This window comes from Eubalaena glacialis, chromosome 13, assembly GCF_028564815.1.
Source record: "Eubalaena glacialis isolate mEubGla1 chromosome 13, mEubGla1.1.hap2.+ XY, whole genome shotgun sequence".
Lineage (NCBI taxonomy): Eukaryota > Metazoa > Chordata > Mammalia > Artiodactyla > Balaenidae > Eubalaena > Eubalaena glacialis.
The window spans coordinates 29,023,609-29,049,615 of record NC_083728.1 but is presented as its reverse complement, the minus strand read 5'-3'; the positions used below and the strand labels follow the sequence as shown (position 1 = coordinate 29,049,615).

General features: G+C 44.0%; 1 protein-coding gene across 2 annotated transcripts in view; it reads right to left on the bottom strand.

The window, feature by feature from the left end:
* The window catches only part of PSMF1 (proteasome inhibitor subunit 1), a 45,676-nt gene extending 34,533 nt beyond the window's left edge, over positions 1-11,143 (bottom strand). Inside the window, exons 1-3 of one of the 2 annotated variants that reach the window (XM_061208025.1) lie at positions 10,846-11,143; positions 4,375-4,527; positions 2,460-2,542 (exon numbers count right to left, since the gene is read on the bottom strand). In XM_061208025.1, the coding sequence (XP_061064008.1) occupies positions 2,460-2,542; positions 4,375-4,527; positions 10,846-10,974 (365 nt within the window). In that variant the 5' untranslated portion in view covers positions 10,975-11,143. The remainder of the gene's footprint in view (positions 1-2,459; positions 2,543-4,374; positions 4,528-10,845) is intronic. The other variant, XM_061208026.1, reaches the window with a different exon arrangement.
* Positions 11,144-26,007: the final 14,864 nt, after the last annotated feature.

Genomic DNA, 26,007 nt, shown 5'->3' with positions numbered 1-26,007 from the left:
GAAAAAGCCTGAAAGCAATGACATCCTTCATATTAATGAGCACACTCAGGGCCCAGATTTTGGGAACTATTACCCACCAAAAGAAATCATGTTTCCTTAGAAAAATCCCTGGTTTCAAGGCAGGGGCAAGTAAAGTACAAGGTGAGGGCAGAACACCTTATTGTGCCAGGAAGTGTGAAAACGCTCTGACATGGTGACATGTCAAAAAGACAGGTGAGGTAGCTTGAGGGAATTCCTACTGGTCAACTCTGGAACAAGTTGAGCATTCAAAGAATGACAGAAATGGAATATAACTTTGAATAAAAAATAACCCAGGAGTCTATTTTGATATTTTAAAAATTAAAAATAGGGACTTCCGCAGTGGCGCAGTGGTTAAGAATCCACCTGCCAATGCAAGTGACGTGGGTTCGAGCCTTGGTCCAGGAAGATCCCACATGCCGCGGAGCAACTAAGCCCGTGCGCCACAACTACAGAAACCCGCGTGCCTAGAGCCCGTGCTCTGCAACAAGAGAAGCCACCGCAATGAGAAGCCCGCGCACCGCAACGAAGAGTAGCCCCTGCTCGCCTCAACTAGAGAAAGCTCACGTGCAGCAATGAAGACCCAAAGCAGCCAAAAATAATTTAAAAATTTTTTAAATTAAAAATAAGGGGGACAGAGAACAGAAAGCTTTTAATTAAAAAATCTAACTAATAAATGTAGAAAGAATTATAAACATAGAAAATTACTGTTTTATAATCATCACAGTAATAGTTGATTCATGCAAGAATCATCAACAGATGCTAAAACCACTGGGTAAAAGACTGTTGGGAGGCAGAATATTCAGTCTGCTAATATAATACCACAGATCACTTATTAAACACAAAGGAAAACAGATGCCTTTACTGGAGAGAAAGGTGGCAGATACTGTCATAACCAAATGATCAAACTGAACAAAATCAACAATAAGATAGATGTCACGTGCCTGATGTAAAACACTTAGGAGAACACAGCTTCCCTTACATAGTGTTCTTGTTGAAAATGTTCAACCTGAATCAAACGATGAGGAAACAATCTGAATGTTCTACACAACAACTGACCTCAAGTCTTCAAAAATACCAATGGTAAGAACAACAAAAGTCTAGGAAACTGTTCTAGTTGAAAGGTAATTGAAAAGACACGAAAATAAATGCAATGTGTGATATTTGGTTGGATAAGAAAAAAAATACCTCAAACCTAAAACCAAAAGCTAAAAAGGACACTGCTGGGATGACTACAGAAATCTGAACATGGACTGTGTATTAAATGACATTAATGCATCAATCCTACATTTCCTGATTGTGATAACAGGAGGATGTCTATGTAAGAACAAGGAGATACATGATGAAATATTTAGGGGTTAAGGTTTATAAAGTCTGGAAATAATTCTCAGATGGTTCAAGAACAAAAAAGCATACAGAAAAACTAAGCAGAAGTGGCAAAATGTTAAAAATTGCTGAACCTAGGTGATGGGTATATGGGTGTTCATTGTTAATATTTTTGCAAACCCTCTTTTCTGTGGGGTTGCAAATTTCAAAATAAAAAGTCAAGACAAGTCAGACTCGAAGAAAATACTTGCAAAACACATATATGATTAATGACTGTTACCCAAAATATACAAAGAACTCCTAAAACTCAACCATAAGAAAACAACTCGATTAAAAAATGGGCCAAAGACCTGGACACCTCACTAAAGAAGATATACAGATGGCAAATAAGCATATGAAAAGATGCTCAACATCATATGTCATCAGGGAACTGCAAATTAAAACAAAAATGAGATACCACTACACACCTATTAGAATGACCAAAATCTGAAACACTGACAAGGATGTGGAGCAACAGGGAACTCTCATTCATTGCTGGTGGGAATGCAAAATGGTACAGCCACTTTGGAAGACAGTTTGGCAGTTTCTTACAAAAGTAAACACATTCCAGCACCACCAAGAATGGAACCTGGGTGATAATGTGTGCCAGCGTAGGTTCATCAACTGTAACAAATGCACTACTCTGGTGGACTGTGAGAGTGCGGGGCAGGGGGGAGGTTCAAGGAAACTCTCTGCACTTACCGCTCAATTTTGCTGTGAACCTAAAACTGCTGTAAAAAATAAAGTCTATTTTAAAAATTGGGGGATGGAGTGTACCAGATTAGGTACACTTTTTCCTCCTAGGAACTCACTCCGACTGACTCCACTGGCTAGGCCCCATCTCTACCCTGTAGACTTGTGGACTCTTGATTGCATCATTTTATTTCAAGTGGCATTTCCCACGTGAATCTTCTCTTCAAATAAACAGAAAAGAGAAATGAGAAGTGACTGTGCCCAAGAGAGAAAGATCCTTCTGTTAACCTTCCTCCATTCTCTGACACCTCAAGTCCATTCCTTATATCTGGCCACTGGTTCTCTCTTCTTTTTCCCAGGGAAAGGCCAACCCTTAGAAATACCTGTGGAAGTCAACCAGGTGTTCTGAATCGATATAATCATTCAAGTTCAGGGTCAAGTCTGACACTTGCTGTGAGCCATGTTCCTAGAAAAATGAAAATAGAAAATGAGAGACTGGGGTATTTCTGGTCTAATGAGTAAGTGGCGGGGCGGTGGGGGAGAGGAAAAACTTAATTACTCAACCTAAAGAAATACATATGGGCACAAAGAGACATACATAAGGACTGTTTGTAATAGATGAAATACATTTCTCATGCTTGGGGACTTCTCTGATCTAGGAATAATGCCTTTCTGAGGCAGAGCCCAGAAAAACCTACTTCCCAGGCTCTTTTGCAGCTTGGACACAGGCATGTAACTGAGGTGCCAAATGGATGCACAACTTCAGCTTGGAGGTGAGCACCATGGATAAACAGGCTGAGTAAGGGGCAGACGTCTTGCTATCGAGGGTAGCAGCAAGGGTCACAACATCAGTGGCTCCTGAGAAGGGGCACCTGGGTTGGCAGTCAGCCAGTACCTAATGCCCTGGGGTGGTGGCAGCAGCAGTGGTTTCCATGGCATGGTTTGGAGCAATGCCCTGGAAGCCCAGCCTTGAAACTGTTTCTCCAGCCCTCCCGACAATTCAGTGAGTTATCCCAGTTCTTTTAATAAACCTCACTGTTTAAACAAACCTGAGGGGATTCTGTTGTTTATAACTAAGAACCCTGTGTGATACAAAATCTAAACGTTCATCAAAAGGGAGAGGGATAGGGCTTTCCTGGTGGTGCAGTGGTTGAGAATCTGCCTGCCAATGCAGGGGACACGGGTTCGAGCCCTGGTCTGGGAAGATCTCACATGCCACGGAGCAGCTGGGCCCGTGAGCCACAATTACTGAACCTGCGCGTCTGGAGCCTGTGCTCCGCAACAAGAGAGGCCGCGATAGTGAGAGGCCCACGCACCGCGATGAAGAGTGGCCCCTGCTTGCCGCAACTAGAGAAAACCCTCGCACAGAATCGAAGACCCAACACAGCCATAAATAAATAAATAAATAAATAAATAAATTTTTTTTAAAAAAAGGGAGAGGGATAAACAAATTATGGTATTATGGAATACTACATAGTGGCTAAAATGAATAAGGTATAGCCATATGCATTCCCATGTAAAGACCTCCAAAACATACTGAGGGAAAAAAAGCAAAGTGCAGCACAATACAGACTGCATGATACTTTTGTATAAATACAGACAACCAGGCTAAACTTAAAAAAAGAGTCACTGCCCTCAGGGTGCTTATAGTCTATATTACATAGACTACAGAATATTCTGCTATAGTGGTAGAATACAAATATTACACCAAAGCATAAATAAGTACACTAATTACAAACTGTGTTAAGTACCAGGCAGGAAAATAAAATGATGAAGCAGAGGCATAATTTAGATTTTTCTGGCAGACGAGAGTAAGTAGTCAGGACTGAACTTTGTGAGTAAGTGAAAAACAAGAGGGAGTCAGTCAGGCTAAAGGAAGGGTGGAGGGTGTGTATCTGTGTGAGGCGGCAATCACACAGAGGAAGAGCTTTCCAGCATAGGAAACAAGAAGTATACAGGCTCCAAGGCAGCAGAAAGTTAAGCTTATCTAAAGAACTAAAAGTAGCCCCCGGGGCTACAATAAGCTTTTTTCTCCCAAGCTGTCCCTAAATGGATTTACCTTAATTTACTTAACTATTCCTCTGTGATGGAAAGTCCCTCCTCTTACAGTAATAGGCAGGGAACATCTTTGAACACAAAGCATTTCTACATTTAGGGTCCTGGCCTCAGAATAAAGTTCTGGAAGTAGGATCACTGAGTAAAGGCTTCACGAACATTGAGGGTTCTTAAATCGGTTTCAAAAAGGTGATCCCAAGGTCTACTCCCATCAGCGGACCCCTCTGTGTCCTAGGGACTCACCAGCACATTGATGATCATGCTGTTCTCCACAGTGACAGCCTTCACAAGGAGCTTTCTGGACCCATCCTTTGACTCATACCGGAGGACATACAGGTCTTTATTGTTGTTCCATTCCGCTGGCAGCAGTTCTGATTTCTTATCATTGGGACCCGGCTGAGAAGACACCAGAGATGAGAGGTGAAAGATCATGACCTCAGATCTAAAAAGGACCTTACAGATAATCTAATCCCACTCCGTCACTTCACTGATGAAGACATGGAGGTCAGGAGAAGTAAAATGTCCAAGGTCCTACAGCAAATTAGAGGTCTAGGGTCTCTGGACTCCTGCTCTAGTGATCCTCCCTCATATCTGACTGCCTTTGTGACACAGCACTGGAACCTGTCAAGAATCTGTAGCCTTGGTTTAACAATCTCTTCTCTATCCCCCTGTCAAGAATAAGGTCAGTCACCTAAAGGGATACTGTGAAATTCTAAGACAGTGTTTCTCGAAGTTTGGAATTCAGGCCATCTGCAAAGGGATCACAGAAGTGTTGACTAAAACTACAGATTCTAATGTACACCTCTCCAGACTACTGTAGTGTCTTAACAAAAATTATGAACAACTTTCATACAAACAAAATATAGCATACGTACAAGGTAAAAAAAGAATTATAAAATGGACACCTATGTATCTACAGCCAGCTTAAGAAACAGAACGTGGCCAATTCTGCTCAAGCCTTGAGTAGCGTATCCCCGATGAATCTCCCTCCTCCTCCCTCATGGGTAATCACTAGGCTGTTTTTAAAATTTCTTTACTTTTCCTTATAGTTGTGTTACTATACACAAATTCTAAAAATATATTGTTTCAAATGTTTTTGAATTTTATATAAATAGCATCACTTTTATCATCTGCCATTTTCAATCGATACTGTTTTGAGATTCATCCATGTCAATACACTTAACTATAGCTGACTCACTGTACAGCGTTCCATTTTTGCTATATAGTTCACAGCCATATAGCCCATCACTGCATGAATATGCTGCAAGTTACACACTCACTTTTGATGGATATTTGGAGTGCTTCCAGTTTGTTTTGCTATTATAAACAATGTTGCTACGAACATTCTTGTACACATCTCCTAGTACCCATATGGATGAACTCCTATAGAGTATCTCTAGGGGAAGAACTTTTAATTTATAAGATAAAGTCAAATTGTTTTCAAAAGAAGTATGGATTTACACTCCCATGAGCAATGTATGAGAGTTCTTGTTCCACGTGGTCAGCAACATTGCTATTGTCCAATTAAAAAATTTTTGCCAACCTAATGGGTGTAAAAATGCATCACTGTGAGTTGTGATGGCCTCATTTTTAAAAAAAAAAAAAAATCCTAGGACTTTCTTTTTACATACTAATGTTTGAGAAATAGTTCTCAAACTACCTCTATAGTAAAAACTAATACAGTGATTTCCAGGTGGGGAAAGATTTCTTAAATGAGTCCACAAAAGAAAAAAAGTGCTGTCTTTGACACTGCTCATAATTTAAAGCTCCAGATCAACAACAAATACTACAGACAAAGTTAACAGGCAGTCATGGGCTAGGATGAGCTATGTGCCGTGGCTGCAAAAGAAAAGAATTAATAACTAGTACAAAAAGAGAATGCCTGGAAAATGAACAATAAAAATTGGGAACCCACTTGAAAAAGGTATGAACAAGCAAAAGATAAGAGCAGTTAACAGTGTATAAAGGATTATTCAACTTTACTAGCACTCAGACACACGTAGGTTGAAATATGAGATACCAGGATCCACCCATCAGACTGCTGTTATCTATTTTTCTATTTTTTTGCCAGTGTTTGTGTGGGTGTGGGGAGAATGGCAACCTCCAGGCGCTGCTGGTGGCCGTTCACACTCTTACAACCCCTTTGGAGAGCAATCTGGTAATATTCAGTGCAATTAGATAAGCCGACACCCCGTGACCCAAAACCTTCACTCCTGGAAGAAATTCTGTGCACAGAGGCACAGGGATTATGACAAGGGATCTTCATCACAACCCTGTTGGAGGAACCAAACGGGAGTTAAAATGCAAAATATGTTCACAGTGGAATACTGTGTAGCAGTTAGAAGGAACAAACTAGATCTAATTGCAGTATTATAGATAAAAGTAAACAATGTGACAAAGAAAAGTTTTTTTAAAATGAGATTTACAGCCAGGTACCATTTATGTAAAAAATTTAAAAACACACCAAAAATCTATATATTGTTTTCATAGATGCATAGTTCTACAGCTAAACACGCAGCAAGTGGACTGGGAAGATCTGTATTCATGAGACTACGGTGGGAGGGAGTGGGACCAAAGATGAGAAACAACAACAAAAGACAAAGATCCAGCAACACAGACCTCACACCTCACCAAGGACAACGGAAGGCCAAGAATGGAGATCGTGGGCCTCTCTGCTTTGGTCACCTCTGGGGCTCAGGAATCAAACTGGGAAAGTGGTCCCAAATAAAATTCAAGACATTGCAACTGGCATGGTTTCAAACCTGGCTAAATGACAAGGAAACTCACAGGCCTGAAGCAGAGAAATGAGAGTGACAGAAAACAAAAGTGAAACTAATCAGCCCACTCTGCTAAGAGAAAGAGAAACTATCCCCTCACCCTCAACTGGGTAAATTTCCTATTACATGTTTAGTGTCCTGGATTTAAGGTTTACTTTGGAAGCCAAGAATTTGATGACATGCCTTGTCTTTGTTCTATCAAGGGCCTTTGAATTTATATTTATACCTCCATGTACAGCATTCAACCCACCAGAATTTCTTCTTGGGGTATAAATAATTCAGCCTGCTCACTCTCCCATAACCTCAGGCTTCCAGAGCAAGAGAGAATCCTAGGGCCTGGTGAGGCTGATACCTCTCACTGCAGTGGAACCAATGCTCCCCAGCTCAAGGGCTGCCCTGATATGGGAAAACAGGTGGGACTGAAAGAGACTGGCCTTGGTGATATCAAGCCAAACATGGCATTCAACTGCCCTCTAGAGCAGGACATCAAATATCAGACCTCCCAAAGAGCTACGATTGGAAAGCAGCCAAAGTACATGGTTGTGTAAACTCGTTCGGATGAAAAAAAATCTAAGGGGGGCTGAAAACTGCCCAAGGTCATGGTAAGTCAAGTGCAGAGCTGGGTTTGGCATTCAGAGCTCCTGATTGCCCACGCTATGGCTGGAGATTTTTCCCAGCCAGGTCCCCCAGACTGGCCCCCCAAAAGTAAAGATAGTTGTCCCCTTAGGCAAAATCCTGGGGCTGGAAGCATTCTTTAATGGCCATGAGTTCATTCCAGTGTCCCTGGGCTAAAATGCACCCAAAGAAGATCATTTGGGGCGTTTTCTCTCTTTTGTCATAATCTTTAGATTCCTACAACAGAAAACAATATTCTCAAAATTAAGTCTATGGCCATCTCTATTCCCTTGCTACTTAAACCACCTGACACAGCTGTAAAGCTCTTATGAGGAGCGGTGCTGACTTCAAGAAAGAAATCCAAATTCAAATATTGAATTTTTTATTGAAGCTGTATTGCTCTTCTAATCAAGTTTTATGTACACAATTCCCCTGTACCAGAGGACACAAAACCAAAGAGAAAAGCAGACAATTTAGCTTTCTATTTAACTGTCAACATATTAAATGATCAAGCACACAATTTCAGGACCTTCCTCTCTCTCTTATCACCCCCAGAAGGGTGGGAAGCAGGAGGTAGCTGGAGAGGCAACATAACATCCTCTGAACTTGGCAAACACTACTGGTCTCAGCTGAGACTGCTGGCCCCACGCTGGAAAACTAAAACCTCTCTTAAATAAACTAATAGGAAAGATGCGCCTCCAAAAGGTTTCTACTCTGAATGAAAGTAAACTCAGCAGAAGTGAGAGGAGGACAAGTGCAACCTGAACTCCAGTGGCACTTAAGGGGCAAAGAGAAGCAAAAACACACCACGCTCTAGTGTGCAGAACAAATGCCCATCCCCCCCCCCATGGGGGAACATGCTTGATTTAGCACTGGACAGATGGACAGTGGGCAATGCCTTCTAAACTCCCATCCGCACTCCCCCGGGACTCCCCTAAGATGTCTGGAGCCAGCATCTTTTTCTGGCTTGCATGAACTCGACATGTGGCATCATAAACAGAGTGGAATTAGATAGACCTTTGGGATTCAGTTAAGTATCTCTTATTTATTTTTTTAGACTAGTATTGAAATGAGATTGTGTTCTTTCTGAAAATTTGGAAGCCTGGAGTACATGGCAAGGGGATGGTGCCAGTTAAGAGGAGGCAATGATCTACATGAACTGATGTCCCTAAGCTGTCAAAGTGACTCAGACAGAGTTGCCGACAGGATTTGTGAGGGGACGAGTGGTGGGAGCAGATCTGCAGTGTTGATACGTGTGTGTGGAAGGGGAAAAGAGAAGGGAGTCACACAGGCGCTCTGTAACAAGTTCCTGTTCCTGGGGGGAGAGGTTCTAACAGTGTGTCAGGGCAGCAGTAGCCAGCTGAGAGTAAAATACCGAGAGTGAGGTATATGAGGAGGGGAGAAGGCAGCGCAAACCTGTTAGATCTGAAGGACAGGACAAGGGGCAGGGAGGGGTGGGGGGGGGCGGCGGTGAGAGCCGATAGGGGAGCCCCAAGGTCAGGAACAAGTCTTACCCCCTCTCCAATTCCATCGTCCCCTGCACCATCCTACGCATCAGCTTTCTGGGAGAATGTCCCAGGAAAAGGTGAAATGAAATGCCTGGGGCAAGTGAAAGAGCTATTGAAGATTAGAAAGTTGGAATGAGGCAAGCAAGGAGACATAAGGTTTCTTTTAGGGTGATCACATACTGAAAGTGGAAACCTGACACTCATGATTCTGGGCCTTGCCTCTACCTGATCCCAAGGTCTGAAATGTTGAAAGGCAAGGTAAGTGGAAGGAAGCAAAAGGTGAACAGAAAGGCCAGGAACAAAGGCATCTGGGAGGGAGAATGGTTCCTGCTTCCATGGTGTGTGTGTGTGTCTGTGTGAGTGTGTGTGTGTGAGTGTGTGTGTGTGTGTGTGTAAGGCTGGTCCTTCTCTTCCCGTGAGCCTGGAGGTGGTGGTGGAGAAGTTTACTGTGTGTATCTGGGGTCCCAGTGAGACACTTGAGGTCTGATGGGGGGAAAATAAAGAGCCAGAAATCCATGACAGTTCTTGTGTTGCTTATTCCTGTTGGTGAGGGTAAAGCATGACGGGGTGTGATAGTCTTGGTCACGAGTTCTAAGGGACAGAGAAATGGAGCAGTGGGGGGGGGGGGGCGAACCTGCCTCTAGGAGCCCAGGATGTGTAAACTGTGTCTGAGGAGGGATCCCTAAAGCTGTGTGTCAGAAGAGGAAAAGTTAAGACTCTGGATGTATATCTGAGAAACTAAAAAAGGATTAGGGAATTTGAGAACTAAAGCAGTTAGAAATGAGAGTGAGGTTAAAATCTCACTGTAAGATGAAAGGAGTGAAGCACCCTGCTTCCCAGAGCTGGTCTAGGTTCTGAGAGTGAGAAGAGAGTGACAGTGAGGGGCAGGCAGTGAGTCCTGAGCGCGTGTATGGGAGGATATTTTCTCGGATGGAGCAGAAGGGAAATGAAGGGGCAGTAAGGGGCCCAGGCCCAGTTCTCACACGAAGCTGGTGTGTACAACGATGTATAGGGGGAGAGTCACAGGGAAGGGGCAGGGAAGATGGGAGAATGCTATGGCAATGAATTAGTGAGGCCGGCTGGGCCCAGCAGTCCTGGGGCTCTGTGGGGATGACCACAGGGCCCCCTGCTGTAAGAGGCAGAGCCTGAGGATGGGAGAGCAGGAGGGGCTGGTCCTGCAGGGACAGCTGCTGGGGAGGAAACTTACTTGGCCCTACACCCAGGGTGCATGTCTGTACGTGTGTGGGAGGTGGTTGTTCCCCCGGAGCCTGAGTGAAGACCATAACGGTCAGTGGGCTGCACCAGGCCCTTCAGTAAAGCGTGAAGGGGGTCTGAGCTCTAGGGGACCTTGACTGGAGCTGAGTCAGTCCAACCTCCCCCCATACCTGTGCCCGGATCCAGATATCTGGTGGGCGCTCGACTACAGTATGAGGAAGGTAGTACTGGGTACAGCCCCACCCCACCCAGCAGCGTGGGAAGGAGCTTGGCGGAGTTCGGGTAGGTGAAGAGTACTCAGAAGAGTAACCCCTGTCTCGCTGCCAGATCCGCACAATCCCGGCCTCGGAGACTGCCAGCCTGTGCTGCAGCGAGTTTCTGTCCTTGGGTTTTCAAATCGTGTTGTGCCAGCTAGGCTGGGACAATAGAGCACCTCCCCGACCCGTAGACTAAAGGTACCAATGGTGTCATGACTCCTAGGACCCAGACCTGGGAGGAGGGAAGGTCAGGCACTTTGGACCGAGCCTCCGGTCCTCTGGGTTTGGGCAGAAGACACCTTACCCCCTCCACACTGGCCCCGGGCCGGCTCCGTGGCGTACCTGGTCGCCGGCACCCACGCCGTAGTAGCCATGCGTGACCACCTCCCAGTGCAGGAAGCAGACGAGCGCGTCCTGCGCGCAGGTGATGGCCGGCGCCGCCGACGCGAACAGTACCTCCAAGCCCGCCATGAGAGCCCCCGGCTTCTGCGGGCGGACGAAGGAAGGGAGAATGTGCGGTGAGCCGATTCGACCCTCACAGTTCTGCTGACTCCGCTCCGCTACTCCGCGAGCTCTCGTCGAGTCTCCACCTGCGCGGCCAAAATGGAGACACTCGGCGTTGGGGTGTGGCCGCCGGAAGTAACTTCCAGCTCCGGCGCTGCTGCGCGAGCGTGCCCGGCTGGAAACAGAAGGGAGACGCTAAAAGGTTCCGACAGGCAGCGCGTGGGCGGGACAGGACCCCTGGGGACGAGGTCCTTCAAAGCTGGAATCGCCGTCTTCCCCGCAGCAGGCAGGTCCGCTACACGTAGGTTGTGGCATCGTTTGAAGAGAGGTTACCTTGTTCTGAGCCACAGACCTCCCATCTGCAGAATGGGGTGGACGTATGCCGGTGGGAGAAGAGGTAATGAAATAGGGCTAAAATATATTCAGAATAATAATTGACACGCGGTGCTTGCTCCATGGAACATTATTCTAAATGCTTTACTTGTATTCATTTATTTAATCCTCACCACCCAACCCCATAAAGTTGGTATTTGATAGCTCCATTTTACTGATGGGTAAACAGACACACAGAGGGGTAAATTTCACAAAGATGAGTGAGTGGCAGAGATGGTACTGCAATCTACCAGTCTGGCTCCTTGGATAACATTTATTAAATGTTTACTGTGTGCTAGATCCTATGTCAAAGCATTCACATCACCCTATCAAAAACTCTATGAGGTATGTCCCATTATCATTCCCATTTTGCAGATTTGTCACCAGCTTAGAGAATGGAAGCCGCTTCCCCCAAGAAGACGCAGCTGCTGACTGGAGAGCTGGCGCTCCTGATCCACTACCAAATGTCAGTCATTTATTTGTCTGTCTCCTTCATGATTTTTACCACTTACTGTTTTTACTCAAATAAATTTAGTTTTCCCATCCCAGTCAGCACCCTGCAAGCCATCATCGTCTCTCACTTGGATGTCTGCACCAGCCTCTAAACTGCTGTACTCCACCTCTGTCTCCCTAAAGTCTGTTCTACACTCTGCAACTAGAGATTCTGTTAGAACACATGCCAGATCACATCCCTTCTCTACTCAAAACCCTCCCAGGGCTTCCATCACACCGAAAAGAAAAGTAAGTCCTTCCCATGGTCTGCAGGAACCTTCCTGTGGTCTGTGCTCCCCACCCCGATGTCTCTCTCTAGCATTACCTCCTCCAATTTCCCTGCACTCTTGACTGCAATAACCTTGACTCCCCTCTTCTTTCACACCCACATCTGATCCAACAGCAAAGCTAGTCAACTTAACCCTCAAAATATATTCTGAATCGGACCACTTCCACCCACCTCCACTGCCTCCACCCTGGTCTGAGCTTCTGGCATCTCATACTTGGACTATTGCAGAAGCTTCCTAACCAGTCTCCCTCTTCCACATGTTCTATTCTCTAGGCCTTTGCATATACTCCCTCTGCCTGGATTGCTCTTTCCCCAAACATCTGCATGGTTTGCTCTTTCATTTTAAATGACTCCTTCCCTCATCTCCTATCAGTCTCAGCAGAGGGCTTCCCTGACATCCCATCCAAAATAACCTCCTATTCTTAACCCCTTACCTTGCTTTCTTTCCTGCAAAGCATTACTCATAAGCTGACACTATATTAGATATTTATTTGCTTAATTATTTAATGACTGTCTTCCCACTAAACTGTGACAAGGGAGAAGGGACCATGTCTGTCTTGTGCACAGGTATATACCTGAATGCCTTCCTGGCTCAATATATACTTATTGAATGAATGAATGCTGAATGAATGAATTATTGGCCTGGGCTCAGGCCAATTGGGCCAGTCTCACTGCTTTGCAGTCCACCACTCACTTTGTTAGCTGGCCCTGTACTTTTCCAAATTTTGTGTTCTTGGGGTTCCCCTGGGATGCCCAGATTCTTGAATCCCATCTGCAGAGATTCTGGCTGAGCATTTCTGAGGTGGAGTGCAGGTATGTTGACCACACTCTGGGTGATGCTAAAGCTGGTGGCTATGGAACTCCTGAGATGTACTGCCTGTGACATAAAGCTATTTGCCCTTTCCACTGAGAAGCTTTGCATTTGCAAGCTTCCTACTTTTGCTTGCTCTGTCCCTTCTGCTTGCAGTGTCTTTCCCCACTTATTGAAAGTTCTCACCTATTCATTCATTCATTCACTAATTCACTAAACCTCCATAGGCTGGGTTGCCATGGATAGTGATGCAGGCTGTGCACTGCACAAAAGTACCCACCCAGTAGCAGCCCCATTCCTAAGTGTCTACTATGAGCAAGGCCCAGATGACCAAGCCGTAGTTCCTGCCGCTATGGAGCTCACTGTCTAGTGGTTTAAAAAAATTACAGATAGAGGTAACCTCGTGAAAACTGCCATGGCAGAGGGGCACTTGGAGGACTGTACCAGGCAGCTGGTACTGGGTGATTAGAAGGTCACTGCTACAAACTGAGGCCTTCCCCCATCTCCTCCGCCCACAATGACTCTCTCCTCAGTGCAGCTGGCCTCAGTGGAGTGCCAAGGAGCGGGCATGGGACAGTGAGATCTATCAGCTTCAGGGGGGAGGGGAATTTTATCACTGAAGTTGGTTAGAATGACTGGTTCATGGTGATAATAAAAAGTAGACTGGCTGTTGGTCCATGTTATTACTGCTTTTAAGTTTTTAAAGACAATGTCCCCCCTACCACTATTGCCTGCCCTGGGCAGACAGCTCCCCTTGGTTCAGCCACTGCTTTGCGTGCAATCGGTTAGAGCTCACATCTCACAAAACTTTGGTTCCTTGTTATACATCATCCCTGTTAGCTTGGGTTCCCTCAGAAGCTAATTTGAGATGAGGATTTGAGTGGTTTATTGGGGAGCTGATTCCAGGAGATAGCAATAAGGGAGTAGAGAAGTGAGATGGGATGAAAGGCAGCCAATGTATGTTATGTGCTCAAGCCAGGAGCTCTGGACACCTGGAGCTCAGTCCTGCCAGGCAACTCTGGCAAACAGTGTAGGACATGTCTCAGAGTTGTTTCAATTGAAGGCAAGGGAACTGGTGTTTTGTTCACTGACTCCCATCTGCCACAGGTCAAGGGCTGCTTCTGGGGGCATGAAAAGCCCTCAGGCAGAGAATTGCGAAGTTTAAAGAAAGAAGCCTGCGGTTCTTAGAGGTGCCTGCTGAGGAGTGAGTGGGGCACCATGGAGTCTGCTATGTGCCACATCCCCCACACCCTGGTCTGTGGGTCAGCAGCCAGCATGGAGTAGGCACTAGCATCTGGGTATTGAAAGAATGAAGTGAGCTCTGTCTCTTGCACTAGGCTGTGAGTCCCTTGAGATCAGGACTGTGTTCCATCCACAATGGACCCCAGGGTCCTCCAGGGTCCTCCATGGATGGAAGCAAATGGGAGAATCCTCTGGGGCTGGAGGTTGTCTGAGTCCTTCCCCCCAGTCCATCTAGCACTTTCTGTGGACTTACCTCCATGAACAAGAGTCTCAGTTGTCCCTGTGAGGCCTGTGAGTGGCTGAGAGGAAAGCAGGTGGAAGGTGCCTCCCTAGCTGGGCCCCCGGTGCCTGGGCTGTGCAGAACCCATGCCAGAGATGAGGGCCCAGGATGATGGAAAGAACGTGGCAGGTTGCTGCAGCTACCAGTTCTTGGTTGCCAAGTGACAGCAACATGGGTATTCCAAGTTCTCTGGAAGCTATCTCCCTGGAAACTGTGAAGCAGTGAGCTGAGAAGCAGGATCCAGATGAACACTGAGGTGGAATAACTCACCACTGGAATCCTGCCCCTTTGGCCTAGCATCAGCCCAACCACTACCCCTCCTCTGAGAAGCCCTCCACGATTAGTACTGTTCAATAGTATCTGAACTTCCCATTCCCCTTGTCGATGGGGTGCCCAGCATATTTGACACCTGGAGGAGATAACTCTTTAAAAAAATTATATATATATATATAAAATTTTAATATAACTTAGTTTTTTGAAAGTTTTTTATTGTCGTAAAATACACATGACAAAATTTAACTATCTTAATGATTTAGAAGTGTACAGTTCAGTGATATTAAGTACATATTGTTGTGCAATCTCCAACATTCATCTTCAGAACTCATTTTATCTTGCAAAACTGAAACTTTGTATCCATTAAACCTTAACTCCCCATTCCCCTCTCTTCCCAATCCCTGACAATCATCATTCTACTTTCTGTAGAATGATGTCTCTAAGGATTTGACTACTCTAGATCCCTCATTTAAGTGGAATCATACAGTATTGTCTTTTTGTAACTGGCTTATTTCACAGCTTAATGTCTTCAAGGTTCATCCATGTTGTAGTGTGTCTCAGAATTTCTTTCCTTTTTAAGGCTGAATAATATTCCATGTATATATCTGTATCATAGATATATAGATATATATCTATATATTTATTTATCTATCTATCTATCTATTGGATAGATATCTATCTATCTATTGGAATATCTATACCTATCACCTTTTGCTTATCCACTCATCTGTTGGTGGACACTTAGGTTGCTTCCATCTTTTGGCTATTATGAATAATGCTTCTATGAACATGTGTGTACAAATATTTCTTTAAGACCTTGATTTCAGTTGTTTTGAATATATACCCAGGAGTAGAATTGCTGAACCAATGGTAATTCTATTTTTAATTTTATGAGGAATTGCCATACTGTTTTCCACTGAGGCTATAACATTTTACATTCCCAACAGTGCACAACGGTTCACATTTCTCTACATCATTGCCAACGCTTGTTGTTTTTGGTTTTGTTTTCTGACAGTGGCCATCCTAATGGGTATGAGGCGGTATCTCATTGTGGTTTTGATTTGCATTTCCCTAATGATTAGTGACGTTGAGCATCTATCCACGTGCTTATGGGCCATTTGTATATCTTTTTGAAGAACTGTCTGTGCAAGTCCTTTGCCCATTTTTGAGTTAGGTTGTTTTCAAATAGGCATTATTTTTAGAGCAGTTTCATATTCACAGCAAAAACTGGGAGGAAGGACAGAGACTTCCCACATACCCTCTGCCCCAACACATGCGCAGCCTCTCCCTTTATCAATATCTCCCCCAGAGTAGTACATTTTTTATAATTGGTGAACTTACATTGACACATCATTATTACCACAGTTCATAGTTTACATTAGGGTTCACTCTAGGTGTTGTACATTCTATGGGTTTGGACAAATGTATAATGACATGTTTCCACCATTATAGTTTCATACAGAGTAATTTAATTTCACTGCCCTAAAAATCCTCTGCTCTCCACCTATTCATCCCTTGCTTCCTCCTAATCCTTGGTAAGCACCGTTCTTTTTAGTCTTCATAGTTTTGCCTTTTCCAAAATATCATAGAGCTGGAATCATACAGTATGTAGTCTTTTCAGACTGGCTTCTTTCACTTAGTAATACGCATTTACGATTTTTCCATATGTTTCATGGCTTGATAGCTTTTTTTTCTGGTCTTTTTTTTGTTTGTTTTTGTTTTTAAGCACTGCATAACATTCCACTATCTGGATGTACCACAGTTTACCCATTCACCTACTGAAGGACATCTTGGTTGTTTCCAAGTTTTAGCAATTATAAGTAAAGCTGTTATAAACATACATGTGCAGGCGTTTGTGTGAATATAAGTTTTCAATTCCTTTGGGTAAATACCAAGGAACATAATTCCTGAATAGTATGGTAAGAGTATGTTTAGTTTTGTAAGAAACTGCCAAATTGTCTTCCAAAGTTGCTGCACCATTTTGCATTCCCACAAGCGATGAGTTCCTGTTGCTTCATATTCTCACCAGCATTTCATGTTGTCAGTGTTCAGAATTTTGGCCATTCTAATAGGTGTATAGTGCTATCTCATTGCTTTCATTTGCATTTGCCTGATGATATATGATGTGAGGCATCTTTTCGTATGCTCATTTGCCATCTGTGTATCTTTTATGAGGTGTCTGTTCAGTTCTTTGGCCCAATTTTTAATCAGGTTATTTTCTTATTGTTGAATAACTCTTATTGTTGTTAAGAATTCTTTGTATATTTTGGATTAAAGTCCTTTATCAGATATAACTTTTGCAAATATTTTCTCCCAGTCTATGGCTTGTCATTTTATTCTCTTGACAGTGTCTTTAGCAGAGGAGACTTTTTAAATTTTAATGAAATCCAGCTTATTGATTCTTTCTTTCATGAATTGTGCCTTTGGTATTGTATCTAAAAAGTTATTGCCAGACTGTAGGTCATCTAGATCAGGGGTTCCCAACCCCCAGGCCACAAACCGGTACCGGTCCATGGCCTGCTAGGAACGGGCCCACACAGACGGAGGTGAGCGGCGGGTGAGCCAGCGAAGCTTCATCTGTATTTACAGCCGCTCCCCATTGCTCGCATTACTGCCCAAGCTCTGCCTCCTGTCAGATCAGCGGCAGCATTAGATTCTCATAGGAGCGCGAACTCTACTGTGAACTGCGCATACGAGGTATCTAGGTTGTGTGCCCTTATGAGAATCTAATGCCTGATGATATGAGGTGGAGCTGAGGCGGTGATGCTAGCTCTGGGGAGTGGCTGCAAACACAGATTATCATTAGCAGAGAGGTTTGACTACACAGAGACCATAATCAATTGCTTGCAGACTCATATCAAAACCTTATCAGTGAGTGGCAAGTGACAAGCTGCATCTGGTGGCAGGCTTTAAAGTGGCAAGTGAGTTGATGTACTTCAGTTGTACAGCTGCATCTTGTGGCAGGTTTTAAGACAGAATCCGACACTTATTTTAGTCTGCATGTGACCCCCCGCCCATTATTTTATTTACCACTTCTGTCCGTGCCTCTTTCCCGCACTGCGTACTTGTCTCAGTCACAGTTTTGGTAAGCCCACAAGCTAACTCTAGCCAAAATTAGCAAAAAACAAGCATCGCTGGAGAGCTTCTTTGAAAAGGGGGAAAGACCCAGTGATGAGACAGCAGAAGACTCTAAGACTGCCAACAAAAAGAAAGCTGCATTTAAAAGAAAATACCAAGAGTCCTACTTAAATTATGGGTTCATTGCAACAGGTGATTCACATTCTCCAAGCCCGCTTTGTATAATATGTGGCGACCAGCTATCCAATGAAACCTTCAAAACTGCTTCACTACATGGAGACCAAGCACCCTGCATTAAAAGACAAGCCTTTGGAGTTTTTCAAAAGAAAAAATGTGAACACGAGGAACAGAAGCAATTACTGAAGGCCACTACTTCATCAAATGTGTCTGCACTGAGAGCATCATTCTTAGTGGCTAACTGCATTGCTAAAGCTAAGAAGCCCTTTACTATTGGTGAAAAGTTGATCCTGCCTGCTGCTAAGGACATTTGTCGTGAACTATTAGGAGAGGCTGCAGTTCAGTAGTGGCACGTGTTCCTCTTTCGGCTAGCACCATAACTAGACGAATTGATGTAATAGAGGATATTGAGGCACAATTGTTAGAGAGGATTAATGAGTCACCGTGGTATGCAATCCAGGTTGATGACTCTACTGATGTTGACAACAAGGCAACAATGCTTGTTTTTGTGAGATACATTTTTCAGGAGGATGTGCATGAGGATATGTTATGTGCACTTTTGTTGCCAGGGAACACCACAGCTGCATAGCTATTCAAGTCTTTGAATGATTACATATCAGGAAAACTGAATTGGTCATTTTGTGTTGGTATATGTGTGACGGAGCAGCTGCCATGACTGGACAGCTTTCTGGTTTCACTTCTCGGGTCAAAGAGGTCGCTTCTGAATGTGAGTCTACGCACTGTGTCATCCATAGAGAAATGCTGGGTAGCTGAAAAATGTCACCTGAACTTAACAACGTTTTGCAGGATGTGATTAAAATTATCAACCACATTAAAGTACATGCCCTTAACTCACGTTTGTTCGCACAGCTTTGTGAGGAGATGGACGCAGAGCACACACGTCTTCTCTTATACACAGAAGTGAGATGGCTTTCTAAAGGTAGATCACTGGCCAGAGTTTTTAAGTTATGAGAGCCACTCCAGAAATTTCTTTTAGAAAAACAGTCACCACTGGCAGCACATTTCAGTGACACAGAATGGGTCGCAAAACTTGCTTACTTGTGTGACATATTCAACCTGCTCAGCGAACTCAATCTGTCACTTCAGGGGGGAACAACAGCTCTGTTCAAGTCAGCATATAAAGTGGATGCATTCAAAGCCAAACTGGAATTATGGGAGCGATGAGTGAACATTGGGATTTTGGACATGTTTTAAACATTAGCAGAGATTTTGAAAGAGACTGAGCCAGGGCCTTCTTTCTCCCAGCTGGTGCATGATCACCTATCTCAGCTTTCAAAAGAGTTTGAGCATTACTTCCCAACCACAAAGACCCCCGAAGTGGGAAGGAATGGGTCCGCGACCCATTTGTGAATAAGCCAGGTGAATCAGTTGAAAGTTTTGTCTGTGCTAGAAGAGGATCAACTGCTTGAGACCGCAAATGACGGCGGCCTTAAAAGTATGTTTGAGACAACTTCACATCTCCGTATGTTCTGGATTAAAGTCAAGGCAGAATATCCTGAGATTGCCACAAAAGCACTGAAAAGCCTGCTTCCATTTCCAACATCCTATCTTTGTGAAGCAGGGTTTTCTGCAGTGACAGCAACCAAAATGAGATTACGGAGTAGACTGGACATAAGCAACACACTTCGGGTGCCACTGTCTCCCATCACCCCCAGACGGGACCGTCTAGTTGCAGGAAAACAAGCCCAGGGCTCCCACTGATTCTGCATTATGGTGAGTTGTATAATTATTTCATTATATATTACAATGTAATAATAATAGAAATAAAGTGCACAATAAATTTAATGCATTTGAATCATCCCCAAACCATCCCCCCCACCCCCAGTCCGTGGAAAAATTGTCTTCCACGAAACCGGTCCCTGGTGCCAAAAAAAGGTTGGGGACCGCTGATCTAGATAAAATCTCCTACGTTATCTTCTAGGAGTTTTATAGTTTTGCATTTTAGATTTAGGTCTGTGATTCATTTTGAGTTAATTTTTGTGAAGGATGTAAGGTCAGTGTCCAGATTCTTTTGTTTGTTTGCATGTAGATGTCCAGCTGTTCCAGGACCATTTGTTGAAAAGACTATCATTTTTCCATTATATTGCCTTTACTCCTTTGTGAAAGATCGGTTGAATATATCTATTTGGGTCTACTTCTAAGCTCTCCTTTATGTTCCACTGATCTATTTATTTGTCTGTTCTTTCACCAATACCACACTGTCTTGATTACTGTAGCTTTATAGTAAGTCTTGAAGTCGGGTAATTGTTCTCCTTCAATATAGTGTTCACTATGCTGGGTTTTTTGCCTTTCTACATAAACTTTAGAATAAGTTGATATCCACAAAGTAGCTTGTTGGGGTTTTGATTGGGACTGCATTGAATCTATAGATAATGTTTGAAAGACCTGACATCTTAATAATATTGAGTCTTCCTATCTGTGAACATGGAATATCTCTCTATTTAGTTCTTCTTTGATTTGTTTCATCAGAGTTGTTTGTAGTTTCCCTGATATAGATCTTGAATTGGGATTTTGTGTGTGTGTGTGTGTGTGTGTGTGGTAGAATTTTAAAAACTCTTTATATATTCTGGATATTAATCCCTTATCAGATATATAATTTGCAAATATCTTTTTCTCATTCTGTGGGTTGCTTTTTACTCTGTTGATAGTGTCTTTGAATATACAAAAGTTTTAAATTTTCATGAAGACCAATTTGTTTATTTTTGTTGTTGTTGCCTGTGCTTTTGGTATCAGATCCAGGAAATCATTGCCAAATCCAATATCATGAAGCTTTTACCCTATTTTCATCTAAGAGTTTTATAGTTTTAGGTCTTACATTTAGGACTTCTTTGATCCATTTTGAGTTAATTTTGTGTATAGTGTGAGGTAGGGGTTCATCTTCATTCTTTTGCATATGGATATACAGTTTTCCTAGCACCATTTGTTATAAAGACTGTACTTCCCCTGTGAATGGTCTTGGCACCCTTGTCAAAAATCATTTGACCATATATGCAAGGGTTTATTTCTGGGCTCTCTATTCTGTTCCATTGGTCTATATTTCTGTCTTTATGCCTGTACTACACTCTTTTGATTACTGTAGATTTGTAGTAATTTTTGAAATCAGGAAGTGTGATTCCTCCAATGGAGCATTCCCCCCATACATATCATCACTTGAGATAATCAGTAAAAATTATTTTCCTGATTCATTCTTTTTTTCATGAAAGTATAACTCATACATAATACAAATCCTCCTTTTTAGTGTACAAGTCTATGTTTTGACAAATGTGTACAGTCCTAAAACCACCACACACACTCTAGATATTTCTCGAAAGCAGAGATTTTTTTTAAAAAATCCTTATTGAAGTATAATTTGTATACAATAAAATCACTGATTTAATTGTACACTTCAGTGAGTTTTGACAAATGTATACACCAGTGTAACCACCATGATAATCAAGACATAGAACATTTACATTACTCCAAAAAGTTTCCTCATACCCCTCTGCAGTCCGTCTCTCCAACCTCTGGCTCAGGCAACTACTGATCTGCTTCCTGTCTCTACAGATTAATTTGGCCCCTTAAAATTTCATAAAAAAGAATGTCAGTTTGGGGTCCTGGGAAGCAGATGTCAGAATGGAGTTAGCGGTTCTAGAGATTTACTGCAGATAGGGCTTGTGAAAGAAAAAGGGGAGCAGGAACAGGTGTAGGTGAGAAGGATTTTCATACTATGATGCAGGTCTAACACCTGTGAAAGAAGAGGGGAAGAAATGAAAACTGGACAGGAGGAGCCTCAGGCTTCAGTGCAGTTCTTAGAAAATCTCAATCAGCCCAGAACGAAGATTCCCATAGAGTCCCATGTTGGGCTGAAACAGCTGGGCATCCCTCCGTACTCCCTCTGTGACCTGTCACTGGGTGAGCTGCCGTGAAGAGCATGGCCTCAGCATTACCAAAGGTGATACAGCTGTGGGCTATTGGAGAACTTCACTCCTCACAGCTGATTGGCAGTTTCTTTCTTGAAGAGAGACTGGCACACCTCCATGGCTGACACATAAAATATACACTCTTTTGTGCCTGGCTTTTCTTCACTCTCACTCATTGTCATGTCAGAGGTTAATCCATGTTGTTCTATGTATCAGTTCCTTCCTTTTTATTTCTGAATAATATTCTGCTCTATGGCTGTACCACAGTTTATCTTATTGATGGACGTTTTGATTATTTCCATGTTGGAGTAATTATGAATAATGCTACTATTAACATTCACGTACAGGTCTTGGTGTGGACATATGTTTTCATTAGTCTTGGGTACATTCCTAGAGTGGGATTGCTGGGTCATGTGGTAGCAGTGTATGTTATAAGAAACTGTCAAATGGATTTCCAAGGTGGGTGTGCCATACTATACTTCCAGAACAATAAATGAGAGCCCTAGTTGCTCTGCATCCAGCAGGAATGGATTTAATATGAATAATTGGGAGCTTACAAAACCATTAGATGGCTTAAAATATAAAGATTAGGCTGGAGACAGCTTTCAAAGAGTCTGGAAGTTGCAGGAACTGCGGGAAACCACTGGCAATGATCACAGCTGCCTCCTATCCTGAGGCTGTGTTCAGGGAAAAGCCTGTGGAGGTGTGTGCAAAACTGAATCCCAAAACTAGAGATTCTCCTACTGCTGTTGGAGAAACAATAATGTGCCTTTGCTGCCTCCCATTGGCTGAATCTAACCTGGAACTCTGATGGCAAGTCAGGCTTCAGGCCCCTGCAATATAGGGGAGAGGCATAGCATTTGTTGTGTGTGTGTGTGTGTGTGTGTGTGTGTGTAGAACAGGAATGGTACTGTGGCTTTAACAGATAAATTGGCCAATGAGTATTATCGCGTTTAATTCTCATAGCCCTTTAAAGTAGAAACTATTATGATCTTCATTTTTAAAATGAGAAAAGTAAGGCCCAGCAAGGCTGTACAATTGCTCCTAAGTGATGGATACAGTCAGGATTTGAACCAAATGGTGTGCCTATGTGCTACACCACCACATGGCTGTGCCCGCTGATAGCATCAAAGGGCTTGCAGGCGCCCAAGTTTCGTGTTCCAAGGTCTACGCAGTAAAAGATGAGAAAACTGAGTAAGTTTTTCAGGCCTCAGCTGGAGGCAGAAAAAGCTGGGAATAGGGGAAAGGGTCCAGGCTGGAAACAGAGAAATGGTCTAGGCACGGGCAGCCCCTCCAACCACAGGGACACATGAAGCGTCCATGCATAGACAAGGGAAGCCACAAGAGGGCGCCTGGGCCCACCCAAATATCCACCAAAGGCAGCCATGCAGAGTGAGGTGTATGTATCACCTTCATCCTGATTCTTTCTACCTGGAGGTTCTGGGAGCCCTAGATTGGGGGCCCCAAAGCAGGCTCTGTCCACAGTGTAGTCAGAGTCTTCATGCATGGAAATACCTGCTTTTAGCTCTGGGCATTGTTGACCTCAGAGAAAAACAGTCCTCAGGGAATCCAACTCCCAGGGGCACTGAGGTTCTGCTCTGTTGTTTCTGAGGCCATTCCCCACTTCTCTCAGCAGACAGCTTTGTATTCATCTTTTCGTAGTTTTGGTCCTGATCCTTTCCCCTGCCCTCTACCCCAGCCATGTCCAGCTCCAGCTCCAAAGTCCCATCAGGTACTTGCCCCACCTTGGTCAAGCGGGTGGGATGGGTGACCAGCCTCACCTTGAAAGGCCAGAAGCTTTTCTTGATGCTCCTGTAACTAGAACGTCGGTTTCATGAGCACAGGGATTTGTGTCTGTTTGGTTCACTGCTGTACCTCTACCTCCTAGAACGGTGCCTTGCATACATAGTAGATGCCCAATAAATACTTGTTGAATCAAATGAATTAATGAATGCATAGAGTGGAAAAGTGTCTAGGTCTTGGAGTCAGGCAACCTGGTTTCTATCTCAACCTTATTGCTTACTCTCTGTGTAACTTTGGGCAAATGGCATCAAATTGTCAAATAGGGATCACCATAGTCTCTCCCCAAGGGTTGTTGGGAGGATTCCTGGAGATGATGTCACCAAAGCACCTCCCACAGTGCCTGGCACATGGCAGGGGTCCTAAGTGGTGGCTCATTATTTGAGATAATGAGGCCTTGGGAAATAGCACTATTTATTGAGGATTTACCATGTTTCTGGCACTTGGCTTACGTTATCTAATTCAATTATCTTAATTACTTCATGAGAGGTTAAGTAGCTCAGAGAGGTTAAATAATTTGCCCAGGGTCACACACTGTTGAGAAGAAAAAACTTGGGCTTAAGTCCAGGTCTTAAAGACTGCAGCATGCAAGGTTGGACTTCCTGGGTTCAAGTCTAGGCTCCAACATTTACAAACTGTTTGACCTTGGGCAACCTTCTCAGTGGGGAGATATAGGAAGGGACAGAGGGGGCCACCACATAGGCCTGGACTATTCTTCAGGATTTGGAGGGGTCAAAGGCACGGCAAACTGTAACACTGCAGCCTCACTCCCTTGAGATTGAGCGACCTGCCAAGGCCTCTGGAAGTTGCTATTTAACAGCATCACCTGGCCCCCATCACACACACCACACCATTTCCAAATGTATTCTTTGGACTCCACCTGGAGCTGGATTCACAATCTAGTCAAGGAGGCAGAACACACACGCGCGCACACACACACACACACACACACAGCTCCAGAAGGAGAAATTGTTGGCTTTAGCTGTGTAACCTTGGCTAAGTTGCGTTGCCTCTCTGAGCCCTAATTTCCTGATTTGTAAACTGAAGGGTGATAAGTAGCATCCTATATGAGGATTATCTAGAAAATACACATGAAAGGGCTGAGTCTGGAGCACTGGAGGTGAGCAAGGGAGAACAGGGGAGTTGATTTCCAGGACTCTTGCCATACGGATCAGGCACTGATTTCTTAGGCCTTGTTAAAAGGTAACCTTCAGAAAAAGGTAAAATCATGACTCTCATACAAATCTAAAAAAGATGTGTTAAAGGTTTTATTTTACTTGTTAAACAGTAAGAGAACCAGATAAATGTTATAACTGGCTCAAAGGAAAAGTCAAAAAAGCACAAACTTATATGGAGTAAAGGAATTGAGTTATATATAGAGGCAAAGCTAGTTTTTCCACAAAGGGGAGGGAAGTCAATTCTACTAGACAAGACAGAGTTTGCACATTCATCAGTTACCTACGGTTTACAAAGGTGCAAAATAGCTCAAAGACAATGAACACTTCTGGAATCAGACAGCAAGTGTTTGCTGTGGTTTCCAAGATGGGCTACATCTTGGCAGGAACAATCCAGGCTTCTCATCCTGGGGAAGTGTAGCACATGTCAACTTTTTGGGGTTTCAGTTTCCTCATCTGTAAAATGGGGTTACTAATTGTATTACATCCCAGGATTGTTGTGAAGGTGAAATGAGCTGGTGGAGTAGTGCATTTAGGATGGGGCCTCCTCTTTTTGGGGCTCCAGAGCTATTCTTAGGGGGAGTCACCACCTGCTGATGGACTGTGGGGGTCAGGCCCCTGCTGTTTGTGTGGATGCCTCATTTCATCCTGCTCACAACCCAATGCAAGAGAGACTGTTCTGACCTTTGATTAGGGCACCGAGGCTCACAAAGGTGGTGGAACTTGCCCAAAGCCACTCTGAAATTAAGCGAAGGCTGGGTTAAAACCCAGGTTGGTCTGGTCTCACAAGCCCTGGGCTTTTGTTGAACGTCTGTGTGACCCTGAGCGGGTCTCCTCCCCTCACTGGCCTCAACCTGCCCATCTCTCCAGGAGGGTTGCATCAGCTGGCCTCTGAATGACATCTCACATTCCCTCCACTCTCTGGGGCACTCCACAGCTGCTGAGCTGGCCAGGCCAGAGCAACTCTGGGAATGGCCTGGTGGGTAGGTGGAGTGGGTGTGCAGGGTCAGGGAGACTGGTTGTCAGGGACATGGTAGGGATGAGGTCCAGCCTCTAGCCGCAAACCTCAGCCTGCCCAGAAGCACCATAGT